This window comes from Myripristis murdjan, chromosome 18 (genome assembly GCF_902150065.1).
Source record: "Myripristis murdjan chromosome 18, fMyrMur1.1, whole genome shotgun sequence".
In the NCBI taxonomy this organism is placed as follows: Eukaryota; Metazoa; Chordata; class Actinopteri; order Holocentriformes; family Holocentridae; genus Myripristis; species Myripristis murdjan.
This window is the reverse complement of record NC_043997.1, coordinates 15,680,302-15,700,185: the sequence shown is the minus strand read 5'-3', so window position 1 is coordinate 15,700,185 and position 19,884 is coordinate 15,680,302. Positions and strand designations below refer to the sequence as shown.

General features: G+C 42.5%; 1 protein-coding gene and 1 non-coding gene across 3 annotated transcripts; both read left to right on the top strand.

Moving 5' to 3' along the window:
• Positions 1–2,185: 2,185 nt before the first annotated feature.
• On the top strand, positions 2,186–2,257 carry trnaa-cgc (transfer RNA alanine (anticodon CGC)). Its single transcript has one exon. It is a non-coding gene; the product is annotated as a tRNA-Ala (tRNA).
• Positions 2,258–2,548: 291 nt separating this feature from the next.
• On the top strand, positions 2,549–18,815 carry dtx4a (deltex 4, E3 ubiquitin ligase a). 2 transcript variants are annotated; one of them, XM_030076530.1, is made up of 9 exons: positions 2,549–2,857; positions 3,474–3,688; positions 5,762–6,935; positions 14,623–14,684; positions 15,056–15,217; positions 15,357–15,418; positions 15,521–15,841; positions 15,942–16,031; positions 16,142–18,815. In XM_030076530.1, exons 2-9 carry the CDS (start codon positions 3,481–3,483, stop codon positions 16,370–16,372), a joined length of 2,310 nt encoding a protein of 769 aa, XP_029932390.1. In that variant the 5' UTR covers positions 2,549–2,857; positions 3,474–3,480; the 3' UTR covers positions 16,373–18,815. The 2 variants fall into 2 exon arrangements, with proteins under 2 accessions (XP_029932390.1, XP_029932391.1); XM_030076531.1 differs by lacking the exon at positions 2,549–2,857 and adding an exon at positions 3,087–3,260.
• The last annotated feature ends 1,069 nt before the right edge of the window (positions 18,816–19,884 follow it).

The following is a 19,884-nucleotide window of genomic DNA, read 5'->3' as shown; positions in this document are numbered from 1 at the left end:
AACTGTGGCCTCGCGATAGTGCAGAGGATGACGGAGAGGACATGCAAGAAGACCAGGACGATGAGGCGAAGGTAGAGAGGGGCAGCCAGAGAGATGAAGGGGAGGAGGAGGAGGAGGAGGAGGAGGAGGAGGAGGAGGAGGAGGAGAACAGTGAGGCGAGGGGCAATGGGGACGACTCCTCAGATGATTACTCGAGTATGGAGGGCTCGGACCTGAGGGAGCGAGCCAAGCTCAGGGGTCAGCAGGAGGCAGAGGCAGAGGGAAATGCGAAGGGAAAGGGCGAGAACGTGGAAGATGGGCAGGGGAAAGGGGAAGGAAGCGGAGGGGCCGGTTTCTTGATAGACCTGAAGCAGTTCTCCGGAAGCGCCATCTGGTCTGAGGAGAAGAGGAGTGAGGAAAAGGACAGTGATGTGACTGCACTGTGAGAGCAGAAGCACAGGATGTGAAAAATGAGGCAGATCCATTGAGATTTAAGAATCAGTCCTAATTCCCAATACACAGTTTCACCTTGGAGATCAATAAAATATTTCTGATTCTGATTCTACTTCCTGTTTAGACATCAGAGGAGTAGCAGTGGCTGATTGGTCACCAAAGTAATTAAAGACACCTATAATGAAATGTATTTTTATTTGGTTCATCTTCATATATGAACACATATGTCTAACATATATTACAAATACATGTATCTCCCCCATTTTTCAAGACACTGGCTGCCTTTGTCATCTAATTCTTCATCTAATTCCACAGAGCATGTGGCTGGGCTTTAAAAACAAAACAAAACAAAACAAAAAAGTTTTATTTCACCATCTTAATGAAATTGGCGTTTTTTCCGGATTACTTTAATTTTAATTTTGTTTTGTTTTTGTATTTTTGTATGTTTAGGTAATTCTGTGGTATGTTTTTGTAATTTAATTTTAAATATGTAAATGCAATTGTTACAAATACAATTTTCAGATGTTGTATTTTGTATTATTTTGCTACATTTATGGTTATTCTCTGGTCTTTTTATGGTCGTTTTTGTCCTATTTCTTTCCTCATTTTTGAGTCATTTTTTTGTAATTTTGTAGGAATGTTTTGCTAATTTTCTGGTCATTTTGTAGTTCATGTAATTTGTACCGTTTGCTAATTTTCTGCTCTTTTTGTAGTGAAAAACACCTTCTATCTCACAATAAATTCACTGTGTGAAAACAATTTCCTGTGTGAAAACTCTGTATGTAGGTTTAGCAGCTGAATTCTGCACCTCTGGGGAGAAATATTAATTTAATTATGGGACGTTTTGTGGCTATAAACGCGTGGTTGTGACGCGTAACTTTCCATACTAGTCCAGTCATTTTATGAAAAAACCTAGGACAAATTGCAAGAGAAAAAAACTCAGCTGATTTTGTATCCTCAGTTTGTCCTGAGTGAGGGGAAAAAAGTCCCAAGAAATCCCATTGGTGGAACGTTTTGAAAATCACCTATTTATGACCACATATTACCAAAAACACTGTTTTTAACACACAGGGGAAAGGGGTTCAAAATTTTACTTTCAGATATCACTATAAAAATTCACAAGCTGATTACACACACAAAGACAAGAAAAAAAAGTCAGTTACAAGTTCTTTGAATTATTGTTTACACATGCATATCACACATTATCTGATTTGATATGCACTAATAAGGAACATAAGGAATAAATGCCAGAACAGATATTTAAACAGTGAATTAAAAGGTTACTATATAAGGTTACTATATATATAGTAACCTTTTACTATATATATAGTATATATAGAATAATTCAAAGAACTTGTAATTGACTTTTTTTCTTGTCTTTGTGTGTGTAATCAACTTGTGAATTTTTATAGTGATATCTGAAAGTAAAATTTTGAACCCCTTTTCCCTGTGTGTTAAAAAGGGTGTTTCTTGGCATAATATGGTCATATATAGGTGATTTTCAAAACTTTCCACCAATAGGATTCCTTGGGACTTTTTTCCCTCACTCAGGACAAACTGAGGATACAAAATCAGTTGAATTTGCTTCTCTTGCAATTTGTCCTAGGTTGACCCCAATTTTGGCCTAAAATTACTGGACTATACTGGTGGTTACTTTCTTTGGACATCAAATCAATCATATAAAATATATTTTTTTGTCAGTCTGCCGCGATATTATACTATATAAGCCTTACCTACCCCTGTGTCAACCAATGGGGATGTAGCTCAGTGGTAGAGCGCATGCTTCGCATGTATGAGGTCCCGGGTTCAATCCCCGGCATCTCCACACTTTTTGAGACTTGTTCATCTCCTGTTTCGATATCTGGAACCACCTGGGGGTAAATATACACACGTAAATGTGAATCGCGGCAGATGCACCACTGCACACATTTGATGCTATAATAAAACGAACAAAGACGCTACAGATAATAAAGATCTTCACGATTGGCCAAACATTCGGCGAGAGCAAAGATTTGCTTGAATGTGATTGGATAACGGGGGCTTTGGAGGCGTGGGAGTGTGCATGCTAGTCCCTACACGCACGCAAATGTCAAACACATTTATTTTTTCCGCCGGGGGAAGGCCGACCAAATTATTTCCAGTGGTGTCTCCATCTCATCGGGTGGTTCTGAGTTAACAAGCCACTCGACCGAGACATCATGGATGAGCCAGCACTACCTGTGTCTCGGCCAAAATAGAACAAACAAAATCGCGATAATACATTATCAAACAATTATGTAACCCGAATCCCTGGATTTTTTTCCTCGAGACGAAGCTACAAACCCAAGGCATTATCACACACAGAGATATGGATTATCGCTAAAGCGGCCAAACACTGGTTTGGCTTTTGATTGGAGATACTGGAGGCGATTTAACCCTTACATTGGTAAATATTTCAGTTATTTGCTCCGAATAAGCTCATCCTCTGTGCCGGTCCCTGTGCCCTGGCAGCAGCTCCCGTCCATAAATTGCAGCTACATTGTAACGATTAGCCCAAACAGCGAAACACAGAGATAGGCTGCTGTGTTGCACGATCAAAGCGCGTCTGTCACAGTAACCTACTTCACGAGTGCCGCACCACCGTGAGCATCCAAATTGCATTTTCTCTCACCCTAACTTGATTGTGCCGGAGAAATGATTTCAGTAGACGTCACTTATCTGCATAGGGAGTAAAATGCAACGAACCTGCAAGGTTTTGCGCCCCGAAATACTGCTTGTGTACCGTTGCTGTGCATGTGATGATAAAAGGACGGAGTCATTGCTGCGTCTCCAGGACATAAACATGGAAGGTACGGTGTATGCATAGTGTCATCAAAAACAGCCTATATATTTATTTATATATATAAATATATATCCAGAGATAGGAGACACATCTGGCTCGCAAACTGTCCAAGATGGATGCAGCGCCGCTCTGCTCAGGGATGCACGGCGGAGCATAATCTTTAAATGACCATCCCGTTGCATTGCCTGCATTGATGCCTCTTATTTCTTTGCCTTTGCAGGAGTAGGATGTTACTAGCATCCGCCGTAGTGGTATGGGAATGGCTGAACGAGCACGGACGCTGGCGGCCCTACAGCCCGGCTGTCTCCCATCACATCGAGGCAGTCATCCGGAGCGACCCGCGGAGTGGTAGTGTTGTCCTCGGCCAGGTGGACTCTCGCCTCTCGCCCTACATCATCGACTTGCATTCCATGCACCAGTTCCGACAAGACACAGGTAAGATCCTGACATGACTGGCAGCCGAAACAAAGGCAGCAGCACAGGCTGTACCGGTGTAGCCGGGCCTAAGGTGTAGGCCTTTTTATTTCTCATTTGGCGGCTGCTCCACTTGATATCTCCAGGGCCTTACTGATACTGCTATGAGGATATTTTGCTGGCCAAGTTGCCCAGACATTTGTTGTTGTGCAAGCTTTCCACCTTATTCTGTTGGTTTTTGTGATTTTAAATAATTGATTGGAGGTGGCAGCAAATGTGCACCTCAGGATCTCCAGCCTTCCCTACATTACCTTCCATGTAAGGAATGAAAAGGACAGAGGTGTTTCAATGTGTGTGGTTACTGTACATCAGTGGTATTGAAGCGTGTCCATATTCAGTGGTGAGTCAGTAGAGAAAGCCCTTGTGTATTTGTGTATGTGTGTGTGTGTGTGTGTGCAAGGGTGCATTCAGGGAACAGTAGCACAAAAAATATCATAGTCACAGACACACTGGATGCTATGCTCCTAGAATGTAAAGTTAGGGTGATAGTATTTTACACTGGATGCCCTGCAGATGAGATTCAACTGTCTTCTACACAAAGACCACAGGCGAAAGAAGTATTTTACTTTGCACAAGCTAAAGCCACACATCTAACAAGGTAGGTGCCCCTGATGTAGTGTATTCACAGTAACTTAGAATTATTAATAACAACAGCAAGGGAAACAGAGAACAGGGTGCCATGAAACAAAGTGGGGAGTTCTCAGATGTTTAACTTTGGCAGAGACTCTAGTGTTGCCCCTCTCTTTGCTTTGGCTGAGAAAGGCCTTTGTGCATTTTACCATCCAAACCCAGCAAAAACTGCAAGGGTGAGGAACAGGGGGGCAGGGTGCCCCAATCTAAATAGGAGACGGGGGAACGAGGGAGGGGGAGGAGGAGTGAATTTCAGAAGCCTCAGGTCAGTGATGAGAAGGGGTTGATGGGTGCAGATTTAATGAACGAATGGCCCTGTTATTTTCCTGGCATTGCTAAATGTTTATCTTGTGCCACATACAAAGTAAAAACATGAAATGAAGCTTTTCTATAATGGCTTCTGTTGTGTGTATATTCTACGCTGGGTCAATGTTGTTTTTTTCGCCTGAGAATGTTTTTTTCAAATTTTGTGTTTTGCCCTACTTCAGCATTACATTATTGAACTCCTACACTGAACTTGACTGAACTGAGAATTATTCTTCATATTGATTTTTCTGTGTCTGATTTGCAGATATGTAGGTTTTATAGAATCTACCGGAGACTGCTGTGTAAATGAATGTTTTTGTCTCCACTGTTTGGACAATTTGATAAATGCCCCTGTGTTGGCTGTTGTTGTTGCTGATCATATAAACTGGGAGGATGATTTTGTACCTGAGGTGGCAAAATACACTCAGGGAGGGCAGGAAGAATGAAAAATCTCAAGTTGAATTGGCCAAACTGATTCTTGGTCCCAAAAAAAGCTTCATTTCTCACTTTGAGATCCAGCTCATCTATTTTACAGCAACCTTTGCGGCACTTTGTGCTCCCAAAGCAGGATTTGGTATGGAAGAGGCTTCATGAAGACTCTGTAGAGTTTCTCTGGACACCCTGGGAAAGCAAACACAGCCGGCTTTGGGTCGGATCAAGGCCGACAGCCAATCAGAATTCAGAACACCGTGTGCTGTTACCAGGGGCAACCTGTTTGCCTGTTTGCCCAAATTCTTAGTGAACACACACAGACATGTTGAATTTGTTAGGGTTGTAATCTACTTGTCCACAGCAAATATTACTGCAGCCATGTGTCCAACAAACATTTAACTCCTCTTTCACCCTGTTGTCATCACAAGCCTTTGTGATTATTGTTCACTTCAGTCATTGCATTAGCCAAAATCAATAGACTGGACTCAGCTGTAGAAATGACTCAATATATGTTCTGTAAATGTCTATAAAGCTGAATTTGGCTGACAGCATTAACCTCTGATGTGTTATTCAGAGGATAAATCAAAAAATGATATAACTGTACCTCTACCATGTTATTACAGGAGGGTAACATGTTTATAATACGTCCTCTGTGTCCGGCTTCAGGAACCCTTCGACCGGTGCGACGTAGCTTCTACGACCCCACCTCAGCGCCAGGCCAGGGCTGGTTGTGGGAGTGGGAGAACGACGCTGGGAGTTGGACGGCTTACGACACTGAGGTGGGCATCGCCATCCAGGCGGCACGTGATCGACAGCAGCCCTGGCTGGACCTGGCGCCGCTGGGTTTCTGCTACCTCATTGACTTCCAAAGCATGACCCAAATCAACGGGCAGACGCAGCGCTGCCGACGCATCCAGCGCCGCTCTGACCTGGCTTACCCGCTGGTGTCTGGGCCCCTGCCCAAGTCCCATCATGCCTGGGGCCCCATGTCCATGGCCAGCCCTGGAGGACTGCTAGGAGTGGGCATGTCCGGAGTGGGCATGGGGATTGGAATGAGCAGCAGTGGGACAGGTAACGGGAGCGCCTATCCCAGCGGGGCACTTCCTGCTTCAGCCATCACATCGTTGGGACAGCCCTGCGCCTGTCAGCAGTGTATGCTGGTGCTGAGTGTCAAAGCGGGCACCATGTCGACTGCCCACACTTTGGGTCGGAGACCGCCCCAGAACAAACCACCTAGTCCCAAAATGGGGGGTTACCCAATCCCAGGAGGGTCCTACTCACTGACCCTCCCTCGACCACCATCCCTTGGACGGTCGCTCTCCCCCCACAGGACGTCCATAGGTGGGGCTGCAGGCGGGGCAGGTGTGATGGGTTTAGGGGGTGGAGGTGTCTTTGGTGGCACTGCTGTTGGTAGCGCTGGCCTCGGTGGTGGAGGGGGGTTTGCCCACTCTCTGTCTCTCCTCGGCTCAGCCACAGCCGCCCTCTCTCTCTCCTCAACCCGACCTCCTCCTCCGCCTCTCCCGCCTCCTCCACCACCTCCCCCTCCCCCCTCCACCACACCCGCAACTGCCGCCACCTCCCCACCTCACGTGCCTACCTCATCATCCCTGTCTGTCTCCTCTGCCGCTTCCCTGGTGCCCACTCCAGGCCCTCCTCTCATCTCTACAACTGCCTCCACCTGCACGCCCTCGCCTTCCGCGCGTGTCTTGGGCCCGGTGGCTTCGCCTGGCGCTGCCGCATGTGCAGCCCCTCTGCCGCCCCGTGCCAGCCTGGCAGGGCTGAGCCGTCCCGCGCTGCAGCGCATTGCCATGGCTCAATCACGTGCCCTTATCGCCTCTGGGTAAGTAGCCAACCACTGTAGCTGCACATCAGCACCCGGGTTAAGGAGCAGTTTGATTTAGTTTGCACCCAGTAGCTGCTGTTCAGCTTGATCCATAACCCATGAAACAATTAATCAGTGTCTAAAAAATATTAAGCAATTGTGTTTTTTTTTTGTCAGTTCTTATATAGCAAGCCACAAAAATGACAAATCAAAATACTCAGAACAAGCATCACAGTTTCTTTTCATTCACTCTGACAAAACAAAGCCTTATTATTTCTCAAAAACAGCACCAGCAGCAGAGAGATACTTTCTCTTTCCTTATTTAGATGGATCTATCTTTGAATACTGAGGTTATAGGCCAGTGGTTTTCTAAGTGGGGACTAGGGACCTCCAGGGGGTCCTCAGCAACATAAACTCAGAAGGTTCAGACTGGTATGGTATGGGAAAATATGCACGATTACTTTAACATTACATTTTTATCTCGCCACTCTAAATCTCCAGAATTTATCAATTTTCAAGTGTGACATATAAACATTTTAATATTTAAGACAAACTAAGCTATCTTTTCATGTCAGGGTCCCAAGAGCAAAATCATATTAGGGTCTGCAACTTAATTAAAAGTCAATTTTGGGGTCCAGAACATGAAAAAGTTTCAAATCCCCTGCTATAAGTAACATTTTCCAGAAGTTGCACATAACAAATCATGACAGCTGTTCCATCCTGCCACTTCAAATAATTTCAGACATTATTATCACTTGGTCCAGCAACATTTCTCATTTCTTTGGCAATTTCATGGACCAGGTTTGGACCGAGGAGCTTCATTAGACAGTTTTAGTGGGTAGCAGAAGTGTGCGATGGTTTTGGAGAAATTAACTTTCATGTCTTATTAATATACAAGGAACAATTCTTCCTGAAAAGGGAAGGTGGTGACAAGTGCAAATACACAGGATATGCGAGAAAATCAGGTTAGACAAGAATTTCCCATTTGTTTTGTGCGCAGCTACACGTCCCACATAGTCATTACAGAATGTCTGACATAAGCACTCATTAGCATTCGTGAGCCTTTAATCTTTCGGGCAGTTCATTTCCATGGAAAAACAATACAGCGCATTCATATCAAACAATCCACGCTCTCACAAGTGCTACAGAGATTTGTCATGCACCCAGTTAATGACAGGGGAAGGGTGAGGTGGGGTTAGAATAAACTATGCATAAGTACCCCCTCACTAGTACCTCAGTGCTCCCACCTCCCCCAGCACACACACACACACACACACACCCTGTTCCCAGACTTCTCTCATTCCTAGAGGCCCCATGCCCCCTGATTGTTTGTTTGTGTGTGCATGCGTGTGTGTGTTTGTGTGTATGTGTGTGTGTGTGTGTGTGTAAGCACTGGGTTAGTTACCATAGCAACTATTGTGGACCCGACTGAGTCCTGGTTCTCATTTGGGGAACAATGCTAAGACGGAGATGCTGAATTTGGGTGTACATGCCTATGGATGTTTATACTTGTGTGTGTGTGTGTGTATGTGTGTGTGTTTGGAATTCAAAATTAAGGTGCACAAAAATTTGTCCAGTATTTTGGTTTTGTCCAAACCCTCTAATGACCGGGCTCATTCACTGGGAATTAGATTGACTGGTTGACGACAGAAACACCATGGTGATGGTAGTGAGATTATCACAAAAAAAGTTTTGGATATTGTTTTGCCTTTAAAATCACTAGCCATTAGGGAATTCATTATCCTGGCCCAAATCATCAGTTTTTGAATGTCAGTAAAAGTCTTGAAAACTTCTCTTAGATGCACAAAAAAAAAAAAAAAAAAAAAAAAATCTAGGTACATAAATAGATTCTTTGTTAATCCCCAAGGGGCAATTAGCTAGTCTCACACCTGCACACAGCAGACATGACAGACGTCAATAAATAGATAGCAACAGCCAATGTAAAAAAAAAAAAAAAAAGTGGATCAGACCAAATACAACCTCTACTAGTCACGGTGGAGGCGCTGAACCCCATTAAGACATGTCAGATCTGCAAAAGCTTGAGATGTGAACACAGATGACACAGGATGACCATCAGGTTCGACTGTCAGTGTTAATGACAGAGGTGAGGAAATGCCGCAGTGTCCAGGTCTCATGGGTAGAGGGTGCTGGTTAGCAAAATTGCAAGACTTGGAAGGAGCATTAGGCATGTCAGGAGGAGATGCACTTACGATTTTGGCCCCAGAAACAATGCTATTCTATTTAAAAAAAAAAAAAAAAAAAAAATCATTATTTTCCGTGAAACAGCAGATTTATAAAGTGGCAGTTTATAGTTTGCAGAGCTGAGTTGTGAGCACGTTACAGATTTCAGTGTCCAGATTTCATCAGATTCTATTTCTAGCTCTCTTTTATGTTTTTTTTTCTTTTCACTCAGTCATTAAGTCTAGACGTTCAAACATTTCAAAAACTCAGCGTGCTCCAGATTGAACTTGTCAAGCAGCTGCGTCGCCTCAGATGTACAAATGCATGGACACGATGATAAAGTAAAACACACGCAGAACATCAAATGCACTTCAGGTCTTTTGAATACATGAAGTCCCTCCATCTGCCTGGACCGAGCTGATGATGCTGTGTGATCAGACGCTGACACATGGCGCCATGCTTGAGGATTATTCAGGCCCCGTTCCCTGTCAGCCAGCCTAACCTGCCCTCCACCTGGGCTCCATATTTCTTAATCATCACATGAGCCGAATCAACTTTGTGAAACACCAGCGTAGCTGCAGCTAAGCCTCACATTTGTACACGAATCAAAGCCAAGGGTTAAAATATTTGTACAGTTGAAACTGAATTCATCGCCTGTGATTTGAACCTTCTTAATCTGCTCCTCAGCATTCAAACTTCAGACATTACAAAAAAAGTGCACCAACAAAGTAAAAAAACACTATTCTTTTCATCTCTGCTGACTGACTCTGCAGTTAATTAACAATGCTCCACTTCCTGATGCTCATAGTGTTTTTACTCTGCAATGGATGTGATTGAAATAACAATACCTAGGAAAAACAATGACTTAAGTTACTGGCTTAAAGAAATACTCAGAAAGTAGAAGTGAATGTAATCAGTGTCTCTATAAGCATGAACCCTAATAAACTACATGCTACATACAATAGATATATCATTGCCATCCTCATATATGATCTGCGTGACTCAGCCATTCTTTAAACACATCAGGTGAGAGCACTTTTCAGTCCAGTCCAGATGGTTGCGCCTGCTGCTGCTGCGGTAAAACCTCCAACGTCACAGATCAAGAGTCTTTCTGATCCCCTCCGCTTGGGATTCTCTCTGCACCCGTCCTCTTTCTGCAGCGAAGGGAAAAACCCACCTCAGCTCAGTCTTGCAACCTTTTCACTTGTGCGACAAACTGTTAAACCCATTATTACTAAAATGAATGGAGTACACGCCGCTAATTAGGCTGCAATTTGTTTAAGTTGCATGGAAATTGGGATGTCTAAAGAAGACAAATAGTGCAACAATGTAATTTTTTTTATGTCCGCGTTTGCCGTAACGTGATTGCTGATAATGTGTTCATGTGTCACTTCATCACACATGAATGGATCTGCTGTTGACCTAAAATGAGTAACACGGCATTAGAGTGAAGCATAGCCTTCATTATGTGAAGTAATGAAGCTGCTGAAAGTGCCCTGCTTCTTGTTGCCGCTGCATTTTTTCCAAAGGTGGAAACCATTATTTTGTCCCTGTTATTTCAGCCAAAGCGCAGACACGGGCGATGCTAGCCCCAAATGTTGTTTCAAGAAAGTAAAGTAGAGCTGCTTAAATTGCGCTTGATTTATTTTTGCAGGAAAAGCAAAAACGGGCTCAAAACAGTCATATAACTTGAGCGATAAGAATCAAATGCTCCTTGCCGCTTGGCTCAGGTCTGGCCCAATACATGTTTGGTTCACTCAGCTTAACCGCAGTTAAATTCAAGGGCTAAATCCATTCTTATGATGCTTATCTGGAATAAATAATAAACTGGTGCATATATAGATCACATAAATGTGGAACATTGCTAATTTAAACCTGCAGGTTCACAAGAAATATGCATAAAATTTACAAATGTGCATAAAAGCAGCCTGTATGTGATTGCTAAGTGAAGCAGTTTTTGAAGGAAAGCAGGTGGAAGATTTCCAAACTCATTCGAATGCTCGTTTCACGACACCCTCAGTCAGAAGTTTATTCGCTGTAGCATTTACTTGTATTTATGAAACTGTCTCTGTTTTTGTCCTAACGTTCCCCTGTTTCAGCATCAGACAACAACTCAAGTAAGCAACATTTAGGTGTTACTCATTATCGCTCTGCTGGAATGCAGTCTGAAAATACATTTACACCCTATCACCGTTCTTTACAAAGGATATGCCAATTAGCTTGTTTGCCAAAGTGGGGCTTTATCAACACCAAATCCGTAGTTACGTTTTCTGCTCTGGAGACACTTTGCATGGAGTGAAGTGGAACAGATGGCGCTCAAGTGAATTGTCAGCTCTGAGTGGTCTTCAGCGTCAGAGATTAGCACGGTGACGAGAGTGGCCCTCGGTCCGCAGAACCTGCCCGAGCCCTTTCTCCTCTCCCCTCTGGTGGATTTGTTTTCTGCAAATGTGTCATTGTCACTTCATTCATTTGTATCTGAGTGCAGATTCTTGTCTGGCTTCCAAGGTTTGACTCTTTTGTTTTACTAGATTCAAGGTGTGAGCTCAAATGTGCAAGTGTATGTGTATGTGTGTGTGATTTTCTGTGTGTGTATGTGTGTGTGTGTGTGTGTGTGTGTGTGAGTGGTGCCATATGCTGCAGCTTGTGTGTTTCCATCATCCAGTGGTCCAGATGGAGGCCGCTCTAATGCTGCTAGATTAGCCAGGATCAAAGAAACGTGACTAATTGATACTGCTCTCCTCCTCTTGTTCCCGACCCTTTCTCTCCCTCTCTTCCTCCCTCGCTTTCTCTGCCCTCCATCTATCATGTCGCTCACGTCTGCAGCCTGGCACAACTTATTTATGTCCGGTGACTCCCATTCACCTTCTACCATAATTATGTTCAGGAAGCACTGGTCTGTGGCATAACTTCCTGTTTACCATGCTCAGGTTTGACCCAGTCCGCCAGCATGCATGTGACTTTGTCTTAAGACATGGGACACTAATAGCTCAGACACTATATTTGCTCATTGGTAAACAAACTAACATCAGTGCACAGGTGCCGCACTGTGCCTCAAAATATCACTAAATCACGTTTTCTCCATATCATTAATTCAAGAGTAATTTTATCAACAGAGGTATAATGTTGCAGCAGGTACAAGATCATACCATTTAGGCCTTATTCATAGTATAGACGGTGCATCAAATTTCTAGTCAGTCATGGTTTTGACGACTGGTTCTCCATTGGTCTAGCTTCAGGGTCCATGTTTGCTCTTAATCCACAACAAGTGCCATTAAATTCACAAAATAAAAGTAGGCTCCACAGTGTTTCAATGCACAGTTGTAATAAAGAAAGTGAAATTAAAGCTGAAAACCCAATAATCAAAAGCCATTGCATCAGGAGCAAGAGATTAATTCAGGCTTCCAAAACTCTTGTTTTTTTCCCAGACAGCGATAATATGTTCATAAGCCTAATAATAACAACAACACCGAGACAATAAAATATTTACCTGCTTTGCTGAAAAGTATTAAAAGAGACATTTTTCTTTAACTAGAGGATAGCCATTTTCTGTTATCTTTGGTGTTGGCAAAACCAGGTTTAATATGTTCAGTGTCATAGTTGCATTTGTGGAGATGGGAGTGGGAGATGGTAGATCTGTACTTTTGTTTTTGTTTTTTTGTTTTTTTGTTTTTTTTTTAAACTAAGTGAATTCACACACACATGGTCTATAGAATCAACCAGTACTTCAGCACTTTCAGACCACGAGCCACCAGTTGAGAGCCACTGGTTTGGACTCAGAACCAAAACATATCACTTGTCACGTTGTTGTGAGAGTAACAAGATTGGGAAAATAATGTTAAAAATTTAACCTATGACAGATAACTGATGAAATAACATACCACAGTTAAAAAAAGATTAAAAAATCAAATCTGATTTCTTTCACTTACTTTTGGGTTTCGTTGCCTCATGATTCCATTGGCCACTGTGTGCCATCAACAATATTTTATCCTAATTTATGAGATGAGGAATAGTTTTACCATCATCATTGAGAGTCCGCTATTTCTATTTACATTAAGAGTGGTCGTATTATTTACCCCGGCATTACAAGATCCTCTATCTGATGTCACCCATCCCCTGCTGTAAATCCTATTGAAGTAAAATCCTCTGGCACATGAGGCACAATAGGACCCCCCCAACAAACACACACACACATACATATACACACACGCACCTTCCTACTCTACGAATCTGTTGTTCCCCTTTGTATGGCACATCATACAAACATAACATAGTCAAAATCATCCAAATTACTGCACTGCCCTTCAATCTCACCTTTATGATTTTAACATATTGTGACAGCTATGGAGTGGCATTATATTAGTAAATGTAATTGTTGTATTTGCCTCAGTCTGTCAGCCTTATGGCAGCCTTATGTGACGTGATAACTGACAGGTAATCCCTCCTGTGACGTATATTTGGCCTACAACCAGAGGTTAGTCAACAGATGGAAACAGGTGGATTAGCTCTATAAGAGGGGAAGGGGACCTGACACCGGCACACAACCACTGACACAGAGACAGTGAGAAAGACGACGACAACTCCTAAAACTGAAGGATCCAAGGACTCGAGACAGGAAAAGACAGAGGATAGTAAGAAAACAGTGGAGAGAAAGATAGAAATACTCAGACGTGGAAATTTGCACTGGAATAAGATTTGTATCGGCTTTCAAGTGGGAAAAAATGACTATTATCAAAACCGGAAGACCGTAAGTATACATCTCTGATTGGATCATTTTATCAGAATGTGAGAGGAAGTTACTGTGCTTATCGTGAACTTTTATCATGAGCAACGCTTGTGTTTTGACTGCTAACAGAGATACAGCAAGATTGGTAAAAGATACTTCACTAGTTTGAAATGAACTGCTATTAACATTATTGTTAGAATATAGAATAGGAGTCCAGTCCATTTATTTTCAACCAAATATGACAAAAAAGCTGTTGAACTGACTGTTTAGAGATCCATAACCCATGACATGAGCACACCATTTGTTTCTTAAGTCCCTAAAGTCTTCTGTGTTTTGTAGCATCTGTGCAATCTGCCACAGACCGTCAAGTTTCACAAAACATTGATACAAGAAAACTCATGAGTTTTATTTGAGCCTATAGTAAAACAAACTTGCCTGTAACAATAATTTACAAGACCAAAGCCAACTGTGTTTTATTCTGATACACATGCTAAGCCTTAAGCCCTACAGAGGGGCAGTCCTGCCTGGAAGGTATGTCAAGGTGTTAGTCCAGGCTGGTAGGAGCGTCTGTTTTTTTTTTTCCTTGCATGACTCGGCAAAAGCTCCTTATCCTGCTGACATGGCCTGAACCAGAAACCAGCATATGCTGTGAGCAGGTGTGCCGGTTTCCACCTGTTTACATGTGACTCATGAGATTTTAATGCCTTAAATTTGAGGTGGGGTGAGCAAGTTGGTCACATGTTGGTTGTCAGTGTGTCAGTGCTGTCTGGGTTAATGTTCCCGATGTGTTCTGTGTTTCAGAGTACCAACAGTTCCCGTGAAGAACCTGAATGGATCTAGCCCTGTGCACCCTGCGCTGGCAGGTATGAATATTCCCATGCACTTTGAGCCATTTTCAGCAAACACATCAGGGAACTTGAAATCAAGTGGATCAGAAGGATCTACAAAATAGATTCAAAGTTCTGTTCATCAAAATTGAAAGAAGAAAAAAAATTTTTAAATGATGAAGTTATACCTTATTACTTGGCAAACCTGACTGCCAGACACTGTTTTACTGCTCCAGAGAGCCCCATTTTTAACTGATATTTTAGCTTAATCCATTGGCCAGATTTACCAAATATGGTGAATAGATTATTCCCTGGATAAAGAGCTCTCAGAATCATTACAATCCACTCACGCAATGGGAGGACCTCAGTTTCAGTGTCTCACGTCCCCCTCTGCTGGCTGTGCCTAGGTATCACAGGCATCCTGATGAGCGCAGCAGGACTCCCTGTCTGCCTGACCCGCCCCCCCAAGCTGGTGCTTCACCCTCCACCTGTAAGCAAGAGTGACATCAAGCCTGTGCCCGGCCTGGGCCACTGCTGCCGCAAGACCACCAAGAAACAAGCCCGCAAAGGTGGGTTGTACACGCATACTCTCCCAAGCTCTCCCACAAGCATAGAGACTATTTACATTTAGCTTGCACAGTCATTCATAGTTGGGGCATCATGATGTAATTAACTCTCCTTCCTTCTTTCTTTGTTTTGCTCTTTTAGGCAAGACTCCTGAGGAGGTGGTGAAGAGGTACCTTCAGAAGGTCCGCAATCCGCCAGAGGAAGTGAGTTGATTATTTACTCAATTGACTAGCCTAATACCTAAAACCTTTAACCCAACCCAAAACAAAAGATGAGTCTAAATCGTAATTGCCTTCCCAACTCAGGACTGCACTATCTGCATGGAGGCCCTGGCCGGTCCATCCGGATATAAGGGCCCTGGTGTGGGAGGAATTTCCCGAGCTGAGTCGGTGGGCCGTCTGGCACAGTGTGGCCACCAATACCACCTCCAGTGCCTTGTTGCCATGTACAACAACGGCAACAAGGATGGCAGCCTGCAGTGCCCCACCTGCAAGACCATCTATGGAGTCAAGACTGGCAACCAGCCCCCTGGAAAGATGGAGTATCATGTCATTCCCCACTCCCTGCCTGGTCACCCTGACTGCAAAACCATCCGCATCATATACAACATCCCTCCTGGCATCCAGGTAAAGACAGACCACCTATGTGTCTTGGAATAATATCAGTAAAAAAAAAGTGTATTGGTTGTGTTTGGCAGAGGTTCACATTTTTCTCCATTTTCATCAGGGCCCAGAACACCCAAACCCAGGGAAACCCTTCACTGCCCGTGGATTCCCCAGACACTGCTACCTCCCTGACAGCGAGAAGGGACGCAAGGTAAATGATGATCATCTTTTCTATTTGGCTAATATGTATCCCAATTGGTTTTCTGTGGATTGCATTACCAGATCATGAGACGCCATCTCTTCCTCTCTCTTTCTGGCCAGGTTCTGAGGCTGCTGCTTGTGGCATGGGACCGCCGGCTGATTTTCTCGGTGGGTACGTCCAGCACCACCGGGGAATCCGACACGGTCATCTGGAACGAGGTGCACCACAAGACGGAGTTTGGCTCCAACTTGACAGGCCATGGCTACCCCGACCCGGGACACTTGGACAACGTCCTTGAGGAGCTGAAGGCCCAGGGGATCACTGAGGAGGAGTGCCTACCCAGAGACTGAGCGGACAGCCGGAGAGAGACAGCCGAGATCCAGACATGACAAATCAGAAGAGAGAGACAGGCCGAGAGACTTGAGCAGAGTCTATAAACACACAATCCCTGAGACACAAACACAACGGTCTGTTCACAGTTAAACAGATACAGATTATTTTCAAAAACCCATCCTGACAAAACGAACAGAGAGAACTTTTCACACTACAGAAAGCAGCAGATAGAAAACAACAAGAAAAGAAAAAAAAAAAAACAGCTCAAGAATTTGTGGATTTATCAACTAAGATGCAAAAGTTTGGACATTTTACAGAAATAAGAGACTGGAGTTTCAGCAGTATTTGCTGAGATTAAAATTTATCTTACGACTGCATGAGTCAGTTTTCGATAAGTGGGAATTAATTTTTTTTCTTTCTTTCCTGATGCAGTAACGGTGTCGAGATTGCAAATGCTATTCAGTGAGACATTTGAGATCACTGTGCACATACAATTCAGTGTTAGTCATTTATACTGTGAGAAATCAACAAATGATATCAAGAATGTACCTAACTCTGAATTTTGCTGAATTGGTGACCAGTTTATCACTACTGCTGCTATGTGGAGTAGCGGAAAAAGAAGTCAAAAGAGGTTAAAATGAAGGGAAGCAGGAGAGGGACGAGACGTACGAATCGAATATCAGTGTTTTTTTAAACTGTTAGTCCACAGGCAGAAACCGTAAGAAACTTTTCATTGCAGACAACAGTGCTTTTAAAGTATCTCAAGTGTTAAGACTGGACATCTGAGCATGGATGTTTGCTGACCTCTAGTGGTACTTATCCAGAACTACATTCCTTTTTAGGCTTGATTTTTGAAATTGTATTGCTGTATATTATGGATACTTGATATGTGATATTGTTTCCATTTATATCATTTTTTTATATTTACATTTTCATTTTGACTTATCATTTTATATGGTGTATTTGATTGCATTAATTTCCGTGTGGTGTGACAGAGGGAGAGAGAGAGAGAGAGAGAGAGAGAGAGAGAGAGAGAGAGAGAGAGAGAGATATGGGGGAAAGTGAAGCCGTTCTGGTGTTTGCCTGACACTTTAATGCCATTTACCAGTCCCCTTCAGTATTAACAATCATTTCCAATATTTTGTATATGATAGGTTGACCTTCACAAGCTGACATTCCTAATTGTTCTTCCCTCAGAGCATGAGTGCATTTGATAGCTTTGTCTTCTTGTATCTGCGCTGATGTTAAAGACTGACAGAAGACGCTACCGTGGATTACTACCATTCCCCCCAGGAGGAGTGAGGTCACTGAAGGCTAGGATTGGACCTGCTGCCTGAGCTCAGATTTGCACAAAGTGTGGTCTTTCTACTTATTAAGATGCTCAAATGGAAACGGATTATTTCAGTCAAAGCTAGACTGGTTGAGGTACAGTGTTACAGCTTGTATTTGTTTTTGGGTAGGACACACACACACACACACACACACATATACACACACCAGCCTCAAAGGTATCAAAACTGGAGTGTGGTCATCTGTTGTTTTCGTCATACCCATGTTATGTTTTTGCCATAAACAGGTGCAAAAGACTATCTCTTGTTGTGGATCCAGCTTTGGCCAAAATGGTCCGGTCAGTTTGCATTAGGTCCATCATGGACCTGTTTAATATGAGGTACTTTAGACAAGATGTACAACAGTATGTGTTAACATACTAATGTAGGCCAACATTAAAAAAAACAAACAAAAAAACATTTATACTTTATACTATAATACTTTATGTATGCACTGTATGTATGTGTTTTATGTGCACAAATTTACATTAAACATTTTTCTAAGGTATAAATGTATAACAGAGCTGTATTCTGGTTTACTCCCTGATATTATGTAATGTTTTTATGCCAGCTGTACCATTCTTTTTTTTTTAGTTCATCACTGTATCACTTTCTGGGTTTTCTGAACCCATGAACCTGCTATTGCATCACACAGAGTAAAATTACAAATGTAATTCTTGTCATATATACTTGACTGGAGGATACCTTTTGAAAAATGTCCCAGAATGTTTTGGCCAGAGCCAATCAATCAGAAATCAGTCTGAGCTGGTTCAGGCCCCCTCTGGGTTTAGGAGTATAGTTTTTTCTGCTATACCTCTGATTTATGTCTATTCAGTTTTTGCACTGTTGAGTTTGCTATGTAAAACCTTAATTTCCCAGTGACTGTTCATCTACACTGTTCAGCGGTAGTTTGAGGTTCATGATCACTTTGTAAAAAAACAAAACAAAACAAAACAAACATTAAAAAAAAAAAAAAAACTGTTGATCAAAACTTTGTATAAATTGTTATGGAAAGAAATGAATAAGCTGCCAACAAGAGTTTGACCACTGAAAGTAGTAATATGTATAAAGTAAAAGCAACTTGAATATAAAGTGCAGTGGGACTATTAAACTGAAAAATGAGAAATGAAAACAGTGTCGATTGTCTGGTGTGTGTGTTTCTGTCTGACTGCCTGTGTATGAGTTCTCTAATAATTATTCTTAGGGATCCAAGCAGCAAAGGTGTGGTAGCCCTCTTACATTTCCTTGGATTTGTTTTTTTCCCCTCTTTATTTATTTCTTTCTTTTCTAAAAGTATCTGCATCTCCACAACTATAACAGCTACAGCAACCAAACTCATTAGCAACAAGGGGCATGGTTTTAAACACTCATCTTCAACCAAATTTTAAAAAATCATTAATAGCACACTGTGGGTCCTAACGAGCTGATTTTTTTCAGCACACCCACTGAAGTGTAAAAGTTTGCCTCATTGCAAAAATCAATTAATGTCCAAATCTCCTAAAAACTTCACTCTAGTGATACCAAATTAATCACAGAACCTGTTTAGACGCTGGATATCATATGTTTTAAATATGGTTTAAAAATGTCAGTGAGGCCACAGAGATATTGAACAAATTACTATACCTGGTCCTGTAAACACCACATTTTCTGTATTACTAAATATAAGTTTAAGCAGACAGAAGATACCCCAGTCTGGCACATGTGATATCATTGTGACAAGTTGTAAGAAGGTGTACAGGAAACCTATGCCTCACCAGTGCAGTCAGTAAGTCACCTGCTCTGGGGAAACAAAGGTCAAGGGTTCAAATCCCCAGGTGGCTGAGTCCTACTTACCAACAGTGTGACAGTTTATACATATGGCATGTTTTCAGATTTATCTTAAGGTCACAGTAAGTCAAAGATTATGTTTTGTGCTTGGAACCTGTGAATGGCTGCTTGCCACTGTTTTAATTTGGCCTATTTTTGAATTTCCAATCCACAGCATGCCACATGATGACCCATCTTTGATCCATTATGCGCACAATTCCCACGTAGGCCTCATGAGCTTGAACAGTTGTTGTGTAGCCTCACTGGCTTGCTTATTGGACACAACAGATAACTTGTAATTTCATTTAGTTTCTAGTTTCCACTTGCTTTTAAGTCTGTGCACTGATATACGGTGATGTATTGAATCACAGATGACAGAATTTCCATTAATTATC